Source organism: Pagrus pagrus (genome assembly GCF_965226575.1).
Source record: "Pagrus pagrus genome assembly, chromosome: 22".
Lineage (NCBI taxonomy): Eukaryota > Metazoa > Chordata > Actinopteri > Spariformes > Sparidae > Pagrus > Pagrus pagrus.
Genome location: NC_140204.1, coordinates 21,792,571 through 21,809,567, shown reverse-complemented (window position 1 = coordinate 21,809,567; position 16,997 = coordinate 21,792,571). Strand labels below are relative to the sequence as shown.

The following is a 16,997-nucleotide window of genomic DNA, read 5'->3' as shown; positions in this document are numbered from 1 at the left end:
GTGACAATAAGAGGAATGCCATCAGTTTAAGACAGACTGCGCTTTAGTATTAGACGAATTAAAGTTTTGACCTGATGATGGAGCAACGTATATGAAAAAGTGGTCACCAGGGTCATCAGGATTCATTCTCTGTAGATACTGAATGTCTGTATATAGTGTCACATCTGGGCCAAAGGGGTGGACAGAGTACCAAACCAACAATGCCATCCCTCGAGCAGATGTTTAGTGTTGCCAAAAAACTCAAACCATGATTTAAATCATACTTTAATATCTAGTTTAATAATGTAGACAACACTGTGACCTGTGTCTAAAAGAGTTCAATGACCAGTCCCATGTAGACTGTTAGACAGGTTATTTCAGCAGTGCTGAAGATTTAAAAGGACAGATACTTGGCTAGCGTCAGCACATACCTTTGCATTCGACTATGTGGAGGCATGACAAGGAAGACCAACGATGAAGTATGAGCAGGAGAGGTTGCAAGACACACACGTACATATACAAACACAGGTGGTTAGTTGGTGAGTTTGTTGTCCTCGGCAGGAAAGGTACAAACACATACAGACACACATGATTCATGATAAAGTTAGAACAACACAGCCATAACTTGTTTCTGTCTTACTATAGAACAAAAATTTCACTTTCAGGGAGAGGTTTAGTTCATTAGTTTACCAAAATCACACAATTGTTGTTCTGCTTGCTTGTTAGTTACATGTGACAGAGTGTGACGTACCTGTCAACGCGCCCCCCCTCCAGGCTGAAGCGCAGGTAGTTCATCCCATCCAGGTACTGTCCTGGCAGGGAGTCGTCTCCCAGCTCCCTGAGGTCCTCGGCCCGCAGATACTCCCCTCCGTCACCCGTCATCGTGTCATCGCCTTGGGAGAGCAGACAGTGGGTGAACTTAGGAATGAAAATTCTGGAAACGGTCAGATCACTATTGATGGAAATGAACCTTCACAGCGAATGATCTAAATGAAGCTCCGGGGCTAAACATATCGCATAGAGAAGCGAAAAGTATCAAATAATTAGTAATTAGTATCAAAGAAAATAGAGTTAGAGGAAAAAATGTGTTTAATTTGTTACTTAAAGATTTAGACTTCTGAAAAATGAAACATTCATTCAACACCTGTATTAGGTTATCTTATGATACATAAGCATACATAGCATTTAGCTTCTCACTGTTAAGATAATGCCAGAGGATCACTATGATCTATAGTACGTCCAGGCAAGCAGTTTTCTTTCTTTTGGTTCATTCGTTGTCTGACACCACACAGAAGCATGTTTTAGTAGCATTCTCAGTATCATGTGTCATCTGTATCATAGCAGAGCTCTACTGCTGTTCCACTACTGTACAGCAGGTGTGCAGGTTAACCTGGGCCAAAATGTTCTGTATCAGCATGTGCCGTTTTTCCATTACATCTGCCAGCCTGGCTCTGCTCCGTTTGACTTGGAATTTACATTTACACCACAACTGGTCTACGAGCTTGATGCGCTTGTGTCGATCCCTGCACAACTACTGAAGAATCACTGCTAACAAAGTGGCTCTGCTAATTCAGTTACAAACACATTTAATTTACTATAACATCTTCACAATAAAAGCCCCCCGTTATTTAGTCATTTAAAAGCTTTTATTATGAAGTGGCATCAGTTACTAAACATAACTCTGAAAGTGAACACGACGAAACACAGCAGATGTTTGAAAATACAAACAGGACGAGATGAACTAAAGAGATTCAGTTAGAAGCTACATAAGTACTGAGAGCTGAACACACTGACTTTTAAAAACGTCTTTCTCTCAGGTTTTCTGCACAGACATGAGTTGAGTATCGCTTTGAGTGAGAGACATGTGTTTTATTATGGGTTGGCTGTAGTTGCGAGACGTCACCACAGCCTGCCTGGAAGCGGGGCGGCCGCAGCTTGGCCCTACCCAGGAGCAGGTCCATCGCAAGTGTGGCTCGGCTCAACTCGCCGCAGTAAAACCAGTGATGGGAAAAACAAATCAACGCTGCCAGAGTTTGACTCGGAGCGGCCTAAGGTGCTGGTGGAAAAACGGTAATAGTCAGAAGGTTGGTGGAGCTTTTGTGGGACATTAACACTTACACTCTCAGGCATATGTGGGTCAAAAGAGGAGAATTTCAAACTGAAATGACATCTTGCAACAGACACTCAGATGATAAAGTCTCCATTTGATGATTTAAAGTTAGAAGGATTTGTTAAAATTTAAATTTAAGCAGCTGTCGTTGCCTTTCGCCCAGGTCTGGCAGATAGCATTGTGGTAGGCCAGCATAACAAGTGAAGAACATACTGCAGTTAGACAAAAATGGTCTGGTGCCATTAGCATACAGGCTACCTGGAGGAGGAAGAGTGTACGGAGATAAATTAAATTACAGCTGACTCAGTTTCCCTAACTGTGTCCTCAAAGTAGGTCACTGTGTCATCACAAAATCCACTGATTACGCCTCTAAAACACTACGATGCTCAAGTTGCCCTCAATTAGCCTTCACAAAAACATCTCTGGGCTATCACTTCAAATTATTTTTGTAATGCTAACACCCACAGAGCCGAAGTTGAGGTAAAGTTTAGCTTAGCAGCTTCCAAGGGAGTTAGCATTTCCCAATGTATCATTGTTAGGTAAGAAATTATTTTTTGTTGTATTTGCTCTGAATTCTCCTACCTTTTTGCAAACATTTACTCTTCAGTCAACACTTCAAGAAAATACCCGCTAACAAAGCAACTTTCAGTTCAGCAGAAACTGTCCCTGTTACTCCCCTTAAAACCTCTAACTTTGTATTCTCTGTGACAAGCTACATCATGTTCATTAGTTAGCTTTACAGGTGTTGGAAGGCATATTTTTGAGTTTTGGACGGAGTCAGGTAAGCTGTTTCCCCCATTACTGCATGCTAGCTAGAATAAACATGTCCTGACACCAGCTGCCTATGCAACTTAGAACTATAACATGGGACTGTTGCTGATCTTCAATTCAAATTCAGAAAGAAAGTAAATGAATGAAAAGTGCACTTCCCAAAACTTTTCCTTAATTTAACGTATTCCAGTATCATGCCCAAGGACACTTTGACATGCAGACCAGGGGAACTGAACCAGCAACCTTCCGATAACAAGACACTGGCTCTAGCCCTGAGCCACAGCCATCCATAATATCATATTACAGTTAGTACTGTAGCGTTCAACCAAACAGCAGTGGCTCTGGGCTCATTCACCATGCTTCACACACCACCCCACTCCTGGAAAAATCAGAACAGCAAGTCGTCACACAAAGCACCGTGCTGAATACCTTCCTCGTCCATCAGGTCGTCTGACATGACATCATCATCAATGCATCTCAGTGCTGTGGGTTGATAGCACAGTCACTCACTACCTCCTCAAATCTACTAATGCCAGACAAACACCTCAAACTGTCCTTAAAAGGACGACAGCAGCATGTAACACAATTTGGACTTAAAATACCACTAAGATATCTCTTTCCATACGAGGGCTGTGTTGTTGGTTGATGGTTGACAGGCTTAAGTGTACAACATTACTCACCCTCTTCATCAGAGACATCCAGCACTTCAGTCATGGTCTCTGGCACGTTCAGCTTGTGTTTTTCTGTCACAGTCTGGCAGCATGGGAGGAAAAAGTTCCCATTAAACTCACTTCACACCACACTCAGCTGCCTGTCTGTCCAGTAGACCTGGCTGAAACCAAGGTAGTGTAATACAACAGCAGTGCAACACATACTACCTTCATGAAGGTTGGAATGTTCAGTTTGCGTTCAAATAGTTGGCAGTTTGCATTATACTGAAATGTCTATCTAACATTTACTGTCATTAACATAAATAGGGTGCACTATCTTACACTTGCAATTGAAAGGTAATTGTACGTTAACATGAGTTCTTAGTATTTGAATGGAAATGGAAAGCTGTAACAACAGAAACAGAGTGGATTTAACTGAGCATAGGTGTATTATTTTAAAAATGTAGTTTGTTAAATGTTGTAGGTGTGTGACGTACCGTTGTGGTGGTAATGATCTCCTCAGTGACGACCCTCAGCGTGTCCACCACAGAGATGTAGCCCAGCCTCCGAGCAATACCCAGAGCAGTGTTCCCATTCTGGACAAGAATGCACAGTGAATGAGATGTATATCTGAAAATATGTATTTATATATATGTATGTGTGTGTGTGTGTGTGTGTGTGTGTGTGTGTGTGTGTGGTCTCTGTACACACCACAGTGATAGCATTGGGCTTGGCACCATTCTGCAGCAGTACGTTGATGATGTGTGTGTTTCCTTGCTGGGCTGCCTGGTGAAGGGGAGTGTATCCATTCTGGAGGGAAACAACATTAAAGTGAAAAGGTTAAATCCATCATTACATGAATGAACATTTTCTCTATGGTATGCACAGACTTCTTATTAGAATAATTATCAAAAATACATATGTATAATTACAAAGTTATAATTAAGAAAAAAATAGCATATATATGTATATATACTTACTTATTATACTTATTTAAGCTGAATATTATGATATTAACATAATTATTAAATACTGACTGTAAAAAGACATGAAGAGCTCAGATGAGAACGGTTATCTGAGCCCTGCAAACGTTTACTTCCACTCAGTTTCAGTACCTTGGTCTTGGCATTGACACTGGCTCCATTCTGAAGGAGGAAGTTGACCATCTTGGCGTTACCATAGTGACACGCTACAATTAGTGGTGTGTATCCCAACTGCAATACAACAACAAGTCTGTTATAATCCTCCAACCATGAATAAGACTGAATAACAACTTACATTTGTGTGGAATAATTGTAAAAGAAAATCTGTCAATGGGATTGTTCATACTTTGGTCTGTTGGTCAAGGTTGGCTCCATTTCTTGCTAATATCTCAGCAACAGCCACTTTATCCTCCTGTGCTGCCAGATGGAGGGCAGTCAGGCCACTCTGCATGATGAACACACACACACACACACACACACACACACACACACACACACACACACACACACACAGTTATTAGATACACAGCAGCCATATTCACACCACATTCTGTTCTGTAGGCTAACACAGCTAATCTGACTCTGTAAAGAAGATCAATTTTGTCCTAAAATCAGCACTTTTGGTAAGATTTCATCACTTGATTGGACTTTGATGGTCGCAAGTACCATATGTAATGTCAGTTCAATATAATTCATAAATACTGTAGCTGTCATAACAGTAAACAATAGGTGAAACCACACAACCACTAGCTGAAATGATTTTAAGTGTCTTATACTGTGTCATATACGCCGACCACCCTTGGTATGCTAATGCGATGCTGTAGTTTTGAGGATTTATTGATGTATCACACAAATCCAACCCAGGTTTGTTCAGTACCTTAGTCTGCACATTGATCTGGGCTTCCTTGCTTATAAGCAGCGCGGCCATGTCTGCGTGGCCCTCCTGGGAGGCCAGATGGAGCGGAGTGACACCCTGCTTGGTCAGAATGTTGGTCTCGGCTCCGTACTGCAGCAGCACTGTGGCGATTTCCATCTGGTTCTTCTTGGCGGCGATGTGTAGAGGAGTGTAGCCGTTCTGATGCGTGGAGACAGAGAGGGAGATGAACTGGTGTCACCGCTGAATGTTAGTATGAACTTGTAGTTTATCCAGTAGTGTTGTTGTATAATCTTATTAGCACCAAATGTATTTAACACAATATGAGTGCAGTGTTTTGGCATGGTAGTAGCATGTAGTGTCAACACACACACACACACGCATTACTGAAGTACACATCAGTTTGACTAGTATTAGAGAATAATGCTCGTTATTTTCACTGTCAACGACTCCCATGTGTGGAGTTAAACCAACAATGAACTGATCCTATTAAAAAGTAAAGCGTGTGTATCAAAGCCTGATGTATCTTCCTCTATTGTTCTCTGAAAAAATACATCAAAGAGTCATACTGTTGCACTGGTCCTCTGTTACCACGAACACACAATCCTACATACACTGTCCTGCTGCCCCAAATACTCAATGGCACACACAATGATCCGAAGCTGAAAGTAGTCCTCTTTTAAAGTAGTTTGACAAAAAAACAAAACAATACTGCCTCATTTTAGATGTTAAATCACCTTCCTCTGCCATATTCTGTAGACCTATATATGTGTTAGAATATACAAGCTAATGTAATGTTTGAATAAAATGCCTATATCATTAAATACTAAAGACATTTAAACAAAAAAAGGCAACTGAGTGTGAAAAAGATGTGTTTAACTGTTATTGGTCCAGGAGGAATCGCATAATGGAAATAAAATCTACTGTCAAGTCGTACCAAGCCTGAACATCACATCATGAGGTGAGAGACCCGTGAAACATCAGTCAAGCTTCTAGGTGAATGTCATTCTCTCTGCTGCAGCACTGGAAAGTCCTGCTTGTAGAGCTGCATGTTTCTGAGGCTGTGTAGTCAGATTAGACTCAGTTATGAGAAAATACAGGGCTAATGAGTTTTGAGGCTAATGTTAGACTTACATAGGAAAATAGGAAATGAAGGATAGGAAAGAAAACAAATATTTCTACTTCTGGCTTAACTTCCTTTTCCTCCTTGTACCATCTTATTGTCACTGAACCTTCCCCTCAGCTCTCTCTGTATTTCCAGCACAGTGTCTCCAGCTCTTTGCCGTGGACTCTCACCTTGGCCATGGTGTGGGGGGACGCTCCTTTATCCAAAAGCAGGAGCGCCACCTTCTGGTTATCGTAATGTGCTGCGACATGGAGCGGGGTGAGGCCATTCTGTAAGGGATGGATGGTGAGCGCACATGGATTAAACAGCGGTTAGTGCAGCACCAAGCCATTAACACTACACACACACACACACAGTTAACAATAAGGGTTATAGTGGAGGAGACTGCAGGTTATATTAGACAGCAACAGCTGAGAGGATCACTGAGCGGCTCCTTATTATGATGCAAAGACGAACATAATCAAAGGAAAAAAAGGAATGTTGATGTGAAAATGCTTCTGTTATCTGTTTTATGCTTTCTGGAATAAAACAAAGTTAATCCAAACGAAGTCACAGCTGATTTTATGAAACTAGTCTTACCGGTCCTCCTTCAGTCAACTTAACCTCAATACAGAAAAATAGCAAACCACTTCAATTTAAAATCTTAACATGCAGGAAAAAGGTTCACCAAAACATTTACAGGAACAACTATAGCGTATAGCTTTTATGTTGGATAAATACCTTCCCAGCTGAATCAGGTGGAGCACGACGCTGCAGCAGAAGTTTGGCTACATCTAGGCTCCCGTACTTGGAGGCCACATGCAGGGGAGTAAAACCTTTCTGTGGAACGAAGCAAACAGAGAGGAGATTAAGAGACGTGTTTGAAGACAGTGAATACAGGATATGTCTGCTCAGCTGCTCAGAGCCTCCAGAGTGCAGAGCCAGACCTTCTGGAGGAATAAACACCCGGAGTCACATCAGATTCTGTTGTGATCTGGAGCTGTTTACCAACAGAAGGAGAGCTCAGAGATTACTTTTTAACCTTTTGGATTAAATTATCTTCACTCCTGTTTATCAACCTGACTGCAGCAGTGATCAGTGGAGGTGACCTCCATTGTCGGGTGTTTATGTTCTGTAATGTTGACTGCTGACTGGAGCTGGAGGGCAAATGTACTTTACTTTGTGAACGTAACGTTACAGAGAGGAGAGGGGGAAAGAAGAGAGAGAACCAGAGTCTCTGCTGAGTGCTGAGTTGTTGATGTCGTTTTTAGACATTCTAATACAGAAACCTTACATATAATCAACTTTGGTCAACTTGCATCAAAGTCAAACATCATTGGCAATGGCCATTGTTTTGTGTTATTGGTTCCTCTGATCTCTCCTTACATACAGAAATATTTGTATCGTTTCAATAACTAAATGAATGCAGATCAATTATTTCCCCTCACAAATAAACAATTTATAAATGTTTATTGTATTACAAGTTTTCAGACCAACACCTTAGGAAGTAGAAATATGTCTCCTTCACAGACACATTCTACTATTGACATCTATTTCTGACATCATCATTGTATACATACATCATAAAAATGTGCTACGATGGCTTCTGATAAGCTTTCTTCACCACCACCTTGTTACTGACAACTAAACACTAAACAATACAAAACAATAAAGAAGTCTGCTGATGCTGATGCAATTCTGTGTAACCCTAAACCAAAACAGTCTTTTAACTTCCACAATACAACCAGCAGAGGGGGCACTTTAGCTATTTTGAAATACAGAACTAGACTGGAGCTTACAGAAACCACATGATCAGTGTGTTTATGACCGAGCCCTGCCCACGGAGGGAGCGATCCTTTGTTTGTCAAACCCCCGAATTATATGTGATGTAAGAGGTGATCGAAGGAAAACGAACGGAAAGGATGGAGAGGAGAGGGGTGGAGGAGACTGAAGCCTGGAAAACACACATTGTTCTATGCAAATCAAGGATAAGGACCATTATGAAGATGCTTGGAGGGATGGAGAGTCTTACACTTGCATGACAACAACTTTCCGTAATCTGGTTGCCATAGCGACGGCCACACCCTTCCTCTTGAGAGAGAGCCCAGAGAGAAAGCGACGAGAGGAGAAACACTGAACCCTGACGAACACACTGTGTATCAACCAGGTGAAGGACTTATCTGTCCTACAATGGATGTACAGTAATGATCCGGACTGTGCAGCCTCCTCTGGTAAACACAGTGACCATGATAAATCACTTGACTGCGTTCAGGCTACACGCATGATTCAGAGGAAGGCAGCAGCTTCACAGTGTCATCAATCATTCATCACAAGTGGGTCAAACAGACAGAGACCTGCACATGCAGTAACACTGAGGCTTCAGGAGAGGCCACCATGGGACCACTGCTTGCTGTGTACTTGCACTCTATTCTTTCATCTGTGCGTGACAATAAGTTGTTGTTGTTGTTGCACATTCGTTACATTCAGTTAATCTGTTAAGATCCCGCAGTGCATTTGTGTTTCAACAGATTTGTTTTTATAAATACACACAGCTCATCATTTTTCCAAGCAGCACTTACAAATTCAACCCCGAATTGCACATTTTCAGCAGATGTAGACGTCAGATGGCTCGTAGTTCCCTATGCTTGGTAAGATGAGGTCACGGTTCTCCAAACCCACAATTCCATTTTGTTTTTATTACTGACGGTAATGCTATTGTTGGTCTCACATCTGGAATTTACAACAGCCGCTTGACTTTATCCTGGTGTCCTCTTGCAGGTTTGTGTTAGACAAGTTCAGTAATATTCACCAAAAATAAAGAGTCCAGACTTCAACAAAAAATACCAGCCTTCAGTGATTCAACAATAAACAACAGCAGATAGAAATTCAGTTTGTTACAAAGTTTGGTTTCTCTTATCTGTCCAGAGTAAACCCTCTCCCCAAACAAATCAATAAAGGATCTCTGAAACACCTCAGATGCTGCCAGAGTTACCTTCCTAGCATACAGTTGTTCTTTGTTCTGTGCAAATAGGATATGTGTCTGGAACTGCAGCTGCAGGCTAACAGTAAGCTAGCAGTTAAGTGTTTTTTCTCTTTCTTTCTTCTTTCTGATATAAATCATTTCAGTAAATTTTCAATCAAAATCGAGACATTGTGGAAAGTGTGCAGCAGGCTAACATGCTAACTGCATTGGGGAGAGGTGGTCATACTCAGCTACTTCCTCATTTATTCTTAAAAGTCCTCTGTTTTAGTCCGTAGTTTGTCCCTGTGCTTGAAGAAAAAACAGCATAGCTAAAAAAGTTGGAGTCAGGGCTTGGTTAGCCTAGCTTAAAGACAGGAGACCGGAAGAAACACCTACCACTGCTCCGGCTAAGGTGAAGAAACAGTTTGTCAGAAACAGTAGCAGCATGCAACTTCCCCTAAAACCACAAATGGTTGTTTGTGTCCAGATAAACCAAATGATATCCAACATTAATCAGTGAGCTTTAGACATGTTGGTGGATGTATTTGGATTTTTGGACAGAGGCTAGCTGTGTGCTTCCATTCTTTATGCTAAGCTAGGCTAACCACATCTTGGCTTCTCGTGGCTACATCTGATCCTCATTAAATGAGATCATTAATGCTCCCTGAATGCTTCTTTGAGTAAGTTGTTGTGAAAGCACTCAAATTAAAGGACAGAACATGTTTCCTCGACCCACCTTGGTGGCCAGTGAGTGTGAAGCTCCAGCCTCTAGCAGGACAGAGGCAGTCTCCACCTGCCCCTCCCGGGCCGAGATGTGGAGGGGGGTGTAGCCGTTGGTTGTGGCAGCATCTGGATGGGCCATGTGTTGCAGCAGCAGCTGCACAATCTCTGTTTTTCCCAGACGGGACGCAATGTGGAGGGGAGTCTGGTCCTCCTAAAGATGACACAGTAGAAGAAGAATGATACCTTATTGGATGGTGACAAAAACCTACAGCGCTTCCTGGGGTGCCACTTTAGATAACAGCAGTCTCACCCGTGCCCTGGCATCCACCAGTGCTCCATTCCTCAGCAGACATCTGACCACCTCCACCTGGCCTGCCCTGGCTGCCATATGTAAGGCTGTTTCTCCACGCTGTAGACACAACATACAGCAGTGGTGGATCAGAACAGTCAACAAACACAACTTCAACTGAAAAATGCACTGATTTAACCTCTCTGATGACTCACTTTAAAACTGCTAAATCCTTTTTAGTCACTTTCCCTGTCTCTGATTCACTCGTTTCCCATTACTTACAATATTGCTGACGTCAGGCGAGGCCCCGTTCTGCAGCAGCAGCAGGACTATGTTCAGGTGACCCATGAAGGCTGCAACGTGGATCGGAGTCAAACCAGACTGGACAGAGGAAGGAAAGTAAAAGAGGAAAAATAGGATAAAATGTCAGTCATGACAAACATCAATTTTTGACTCAAGGAGAACTCAGCAGAGGTATTAATATGCAAAATGTGATGATGTAATCTGGCAACTGCTAGCAATGTCTTTGCAGCCAAAAATACAGGAACGGTCTGACTTTTGCGTTTAGACTGTGTAGTTTCTTCTTTCTTCAATTGTTATATATAATTTTGCATTATAACAGTCTTACTTAACAGTCTGTTACATCTACTACTTTCCATGTTTGTACCTCTATCATGCAATTTCTGTATCTGCTCTAGTGTCCAATGTAACCTTCTTAGCTATCTAATTATCATGAAAGGAGCCGAGAAGAAAATATAATTGATGCTGATCAGACTAGACAATTTACAATTAGCAAACATAAAATATTTATCTGTATCACAGCTTTAAAGGTCCAGATACCAGTGAACTTCATGTCAAAGATGCCAATGTATTGTGATGCAGAGGTGTCTACTAAAGGTTGCATGCTAAGCAGCTAGCCCATGCCCAACACAGCCAGACCTTGACCCATCGTGTCCCCCCACTAGATTCAAAGAAACAGAAACAGTTTTTGTTGAGTTAGGTTGCACTCAGGTGTGGGACTTACCTCTGTGATGGCCTGGATAGAGGCTCCATATTTGACCAGCAGCTCCATTACTTTCACTCGGTTCTTCTTACAGGCTATGTGCAGCGGAGTGAAGCCATTCTGTGGGTTAAACGTGGCACACACAGTGAAGGGTGAAACCAAACCATATTTAACTTTACTAAATATCCACATTATTCATCTCAACCCACTGAGTCTGTATAAATCGCTTGACTAAATTATCTTTTGGAATTGTATCTTAGAACTGATTGAATTTCCCCGAGAGGATTAAAAAAGTTTCACGTTATCTCAGAGTCGTACCAGCGCCCTGGCGTTGGGGTTGGCCCTCTTGTCCAGCAGCAGTTTGGTGACTCTGTAGTGACCGCAGTGCGCTGCCACATGTAACGCCGTCAGGTAGTCCAACGTGACATCGTCCACAGGAGCCTTGTGCTGCAGAAGGTGTTTGACACAATCGACGTGGTCGCCTTGTGCCGCCATGTGAAGAGGAGACAGCCCGTTCTGAAATATAGAAGACAGATAATGATGGAGACAAACAGTAGAGGATTTTTTAGGATGCTACTGATCAATATATCAATACATTTTTTAAAAGAACAGGATGCATTTTCTGCAGCCAGGGGAAGAAGTAGTTTGATGATGTCGTGAGGTAGAGTGGGATCCTGGGAGTTCTTTGTCAAACAACCACAAGTGCTGATGAAAATCTATCTACATGGCTCGGTCAGAGATATTCACTGATGAGGTGATGTATTAAAATGTTATGTTTAGTCACATTTGCCAACATCTGGCATTTAGGTATAGCAATGCACCGTTACTTTTAGTATCACAGATTTTTCAGGTTTTGAACTTTGTTTGACATGTTAATATATTGTATTGTAATGTATCGTAATGTAATGTAAGTACACTGTTCAACACACATATATAGTGTATTTCCCAAAAGTTAGACTGTTCCTTTAAGAAGTTTCAGAAGTTCTTGCCTGCACCACAAAGAGGGTTAAAGCCTAAAGAACTATATTCTTATTCAGTCTATATAAAATATGTATTGGACTATTATACGTACAGAACACTCAGTTAGGAAATTATAACCCTGAGGTTGTTGTTGTATATGTACACACACTACTTTAAAAATGTCAACTAGCTAACATGACACAGTTTGAAAAAGTCTCTTTAACTGTAAAAGGTGAAAGGTCATGTGACACACCTTGGTCCTGGCCAGTAGAGGTGCTCCTCTCTCCAGCAGCAGCTCCACAGATGTGTCATGTCCACTGCGAGCTGCACAGTGAAGCGGGGTCAGACCGTCCTGCAGGACAACAAACACACACAAACACTTAGCTCATCGTTTACATGCAGAAGTCCATAAAAAAAACTCATCAGCTGCTATAATATAAATACAGCCATGTTTCTGTCTAAATGCAGGGGGAGCCAGTGACTAACACGGGCTGGATGTTGTTTGTGCTGGTTAGAATGAAATATAGCTAATAACACGACTGTCCTGTTAGCTGCCACACACCAACATCACACCACAAAGGTCAGGTTGTCCATCCAGTTGGATACTAAATTTAATCCGCTGACCCACTGAGGTCCAGCTGAACTGACAACAACCGCATTAAGCTCAAATTCACATCTGCTGTCACTAATGGAGATGATGATAACGAGCTGGTCATTTTATGCTCCTGTGGATTTAATAGCGGAAACATTTGACCCCTGTGGAGAGAAGGAGGAGGAAGGAGACGATGCATACTGTGCTGTTGTTTTGAGATTAATTCCCATTTAATCAGGATGTTCAGTCACAGCTAAAATGATATCACCATAGTTGCTTTTCATGATACTCACCCGTGTTTTAGCATCAATCTGAGAGCCTCGGTCCAGCAACAGACCGACCATGTTGGTGTTGCCACGCTTCGACGCCACATGTAGAGGAGTTATCCCATTCTACAGCAGGGAGAGAAATTACTTTTAGTGATGTAGAAAACATATAAACATATTAACCTGTTATTTAGTATCCATTTCAGCTCTCAAACATTTTAACCACACACGATTTAAAACAACACAGCCAATCCCATGAGGCTCAGGAAGAAACGCTTCACATAACTTCACATATTATGCACAGTGCAGATTGTATATTTCTCTTCTGTTCCCGCAGAGGTGAGAAAAGAGCTATTTTGATCCACACTCGCATGGATAAAAATAGAGCTGCTGAATTTGTTTTCAGGATTATTCTGATTGAAGGGGCAAAATACACATCTGACAGGCCAGGAATGAGAGTTAGCAGTGTGTACTGCTGAGTTAGCGGGTGGGGAGGCAAAAGGCCTTTTCAAAACCTCAGTTAAAAGACAAGGACCCGCTTGAAGAGGGATGACAGAGAGGATACTGGGACTGAGATCTAGATTTTCTAATTGTGTAATACCTTCATTATGGCAGCTGAGAGACAACAACACATTTAAAAAAAGAAAAAAATCCCCCCCACTGTGACTGTGACTAATTTGTAAAATATGGCCAGACATTGATGGTATCTTCAGAATCACAGGGGGCAGCACATCACCAGAGAAACCGACAACTTGCTCGCCATCCTTGGCTTTAGCTGGCTACATGACTAGCTCATGGCTCAGTTAGCCGTGGAGCCAGTGGCCTGAGACCTCAGTTCACAGGGAGGGTCGGCTCAGCGCAACACGATTTGGCAGCCTGAGAGTGATCGCAGCTGGACGCCAGGCTGGGACTGAACACATCCTCTGAGACGGCTGGAGGTACATTTGAAACGCTCTGTTTTAGCTCCTGTCTCTCTACTGAACACCCAGTCTGCTCTGATTGATCAGCTCACATATGCCTGGGCTAGCAAGCTGAAACTACAGTGGCTATTGGACTATGACCAACAAAGTTCAGTAGACATCTCTGCAGCTCTGTACATAAATAGAACGCCGCAGGAATGAGTCTTAAAGCCCAGAACAAGTAACCATTTTTGTACTACCGGTTCCCTCTTCTCAAAGTCGATGGGTTTTGAAATAAGGTCTGTGAAACAGATTTAAACATTTTGTTCTAGGACATAAAATAAACCAGTAAATGAGGGTCTTTTAATGTACTGATCAAATAACAAATCACTGTGCGTATCAGGCAGGAATCCTACCCTTGCCGTGAAGTCGACTGCCGCCCCTCGGTTCAGCAGGAGCGTGGCCACGTTGACGTTGCCATAGTGGGCAGCGATATGCAGGGGGGTGAATCCACTCTAGAAGACAGACAGGAAAGAGACAGACACACAGGAAGGAGGGCAGAGAGGTCAGACATATTCACTTCATGTCCCTGAACTCACTTATGTCTCTTGATCTTTAGTCTTCCCAGCATGCAGCAGTCGCATCAAGCATCACAGGTGAACAAAAATTGAACCAAAGCAAAGAAAAGTGAACAGAAAAGTCACAGGAAAGAAAGAAAAATGTAAATTTGAAAGTATTCAAGTCAGAATATGAAGCACCCACACACACAACCCCAAAACACACCTCCATGCAGATTATCAACCACAGAACACATGTAGAGGCAGAGCTTTCCTCTGCCTCAGAAAACAATTTGAAGTGAGAAAGAAAAGCAGAACAGACAGATGTACAGTACACACAGATCGTCATCAAGACTGACATGAAGATGGACAAACAATATTAAAGGATAAGTACCGTTTTTTACAACCTGGACCTTATTTCTGGCAAAAGATATGGTCATTTACTCACCCAGATAACTTTGGTGTCATTCGGCGTCGTTCGGACGAAATTAGATCCAGTGTAGCGCCGATATATCCATATAATGGGAGTAACGGGGCATCGACACACAGCCTCTATATAACACATTATCTGCCACGAAACTAGTTCATTTCATCAATATTTTGTTACGATATGCTAGCGCTATTAGCCTCTGAGTCCGGGCTCTTCTATTGTCAACATCCGGGGTCTGTAGGCTGATCTACTACCTCTGACCTGGAAGATGTCGTCTCTGAGCTGCGCGCGCACCCGCGACAGCGCGCCTTGTTTACCTGTAGCTGCTGCTGCTAGTTTGACCCCGGATGTTGATAACGGACGAGCCCGGACTCAGAGGCTAATAGCGCTAGCATTTCATAACAAAATATTGATGAAATTAACTAGTTTCGTGGCAGATAATGCGTTATATAGAGGCTGTGTGTCGCTGCCCCGTCTCTCCCATTATATGGATATATCGCCGCTACACTGGATCTAATTTCGTCCGAACGACGCCGAATGACACCAAAGTTATCTGGGTGAGTAAATGACCATATCTTTTGCCAGAAATAAGGTCCAGGTTGTAAAAAACGGTACTTATCCTTTAAGTACCCAAACAACACCAAATCATAATAAAATCATAACGTGGGGTAGATTTCTGATCAACACCAAAGTGCACTATGTAAACTGTACATCGTAGAAGAATTAGAGTTAGCAATGAGAGATATATGAGAAAAGTTAGAGATTGCAGAGCAGGTTTGAGGAGTTGTGAAATTCTTGCCTTACCTTGCCATTCTGTAAGTGTGGTCCGATTTAATGTGGAAAAGTTGTTTACAAAGTGTGAAGAATACAGTGACTAACGTGATGGTCTAAAAACTTTACACAGTCAAAAGCTTAGAATGGTGCAAATGAAGGTAGCGTGGATGCAACATGCTAATCAGTGCCAGGTCTTTGGCCAAGCAGGTCATGTATGTGAGGCTTTTTTTCTAAGCTTCCCATGCTGTTACTGATGTGCATTGTTTGCAGTAGTAAAAGAGTCAAAGTTATATACCAGTGATTTGAAGGTCTTGTGTAGACGAGCATGCATTTGAAATATTTGTTCAGGTAGCTGGTAAGTATGGAAGACCAGGACTGCCAATATTACAGTAAAATCATCGATTTCAGTATTTCACTGCTGTAAATATAGTCTTTTCATAAAACTGGACTGTCTATGCTCTAGAAAGATGCAAATATTTCAAAAAAAATGTGCTAAACAGCCTGAGAAATCTGGGCGGTGGTATTCCCTTCTTCCTGAAAAAGGCAGAAACCCTACAACCACCAAGGCCATTAAACGCCTTAGCTTGTGGGTGACACACTGCGAGCTGGGCAGTGCTTGGTTCTGGTTCTTGGTTTTGACTTGTCTGATTTCAAGCTGGTCTCAAACTTTCTTGTATCACAGCACCTTGAGTCGTTTATTCAGCACTGCCTAATTTGAGAATGTGATCTGAATTTCATGAGCGGCGGCTATCTGGATCCCACCTGTATGCCGAGAATTCTGACAGAAAGTCTCATTTGAATCATAGCAAACAAACTTTGACGACAAAACCTAAGAGTGTCAGTGTTTGGGTAAAGGGCTGGGTGGGGCGCTTAAGGTTTCAAGATGATTGGATAATTCTGTCGCCATCTTAAGGAAAGAAAATTAGTGTCCATAGAGACGGGCATACAAAACATGCAGAAGATTCTGTGGTTTGAACAAACAGCACTAGATCTGACAAAAGTGCAAATGAGGCGTCGAGACAAAAAAAAGTGTTTTCACTTTTAAAAATGCGTGAAAATGAAAATTGTAT

The 16,997-nt window shown here is 42.1% G+C and overlaps 1 protein-coding gene across 1 annotated transcript in view; it reads right to left on the bottom strand.

The window, feature by feature from the left end:
* The window catches only part of LOC311252105 (ankyrin-2-like), an 89,093-nt gene that overhangs the window by 46,835 nt on the left and 25,261 nt on the right, over positions 1-16,997 (bottom strand). The window contains exons 8-25 of the mRNA XM_084344944.1: positions 14,583-14,681; positions 13,295-13,393; positions 12,663-12,761; positions 11,768-11,965; positions 11,471-11,569; positions 10,729-10,827; positions 10,468-10,566; positions 10,171-10,368; positions 7,214-7,312; positions 6,664-6,762; positions 5,371-5,568; positions 4,840-4,938; positions 4,626-4,724; positions 4,222-4,320; positions 4,008-4,106; positions 3,541-3,613; positions 3,290-3,343; positions 731-872 (exon numbers count right to left, since the gene is read on the bottom strand). Of these exons, the coding sequence (XP_084201070.1) occupies positions 731-872; positions 3,290-3,343; positions 3,541-3,613; positions 4,008-4,106; positions 4,222-4,320; positions 4,626-4,724; positions 4,840-4,938; positions 5,371-5,568; positions 6,664-6,762; positions 7,214-7,312; positions 10,171-10,368; positions 10,468-10,566; positions 10,729-10,827; positions 11,471-11,569; positions 11,768-11,965; positions 12,663-12,761; positions 13,295-13,393; positions 14,583-14,681 (2,051 nt within the window). The remainder of the gene's footprint in view (positions 1-730; positions 873-3,289; positions 3,344-3,540; positions 3,614-4,007; positions 4,107-4,221; positions 4,321-4,625; positions 4,725-4,839; positions 4,939-5,370; positions 5,569-6,663; positions 6,763-7,213; positions 7,313-10,170; positions 10,369-10,467; positions 10,567-10,728; positions 10,828-11,470; positions 11,570-11,767; positions 11,966-12,662; positions 12,762-13,294; positions 13,394-14,582; positions 14,682-16,997) is intronic.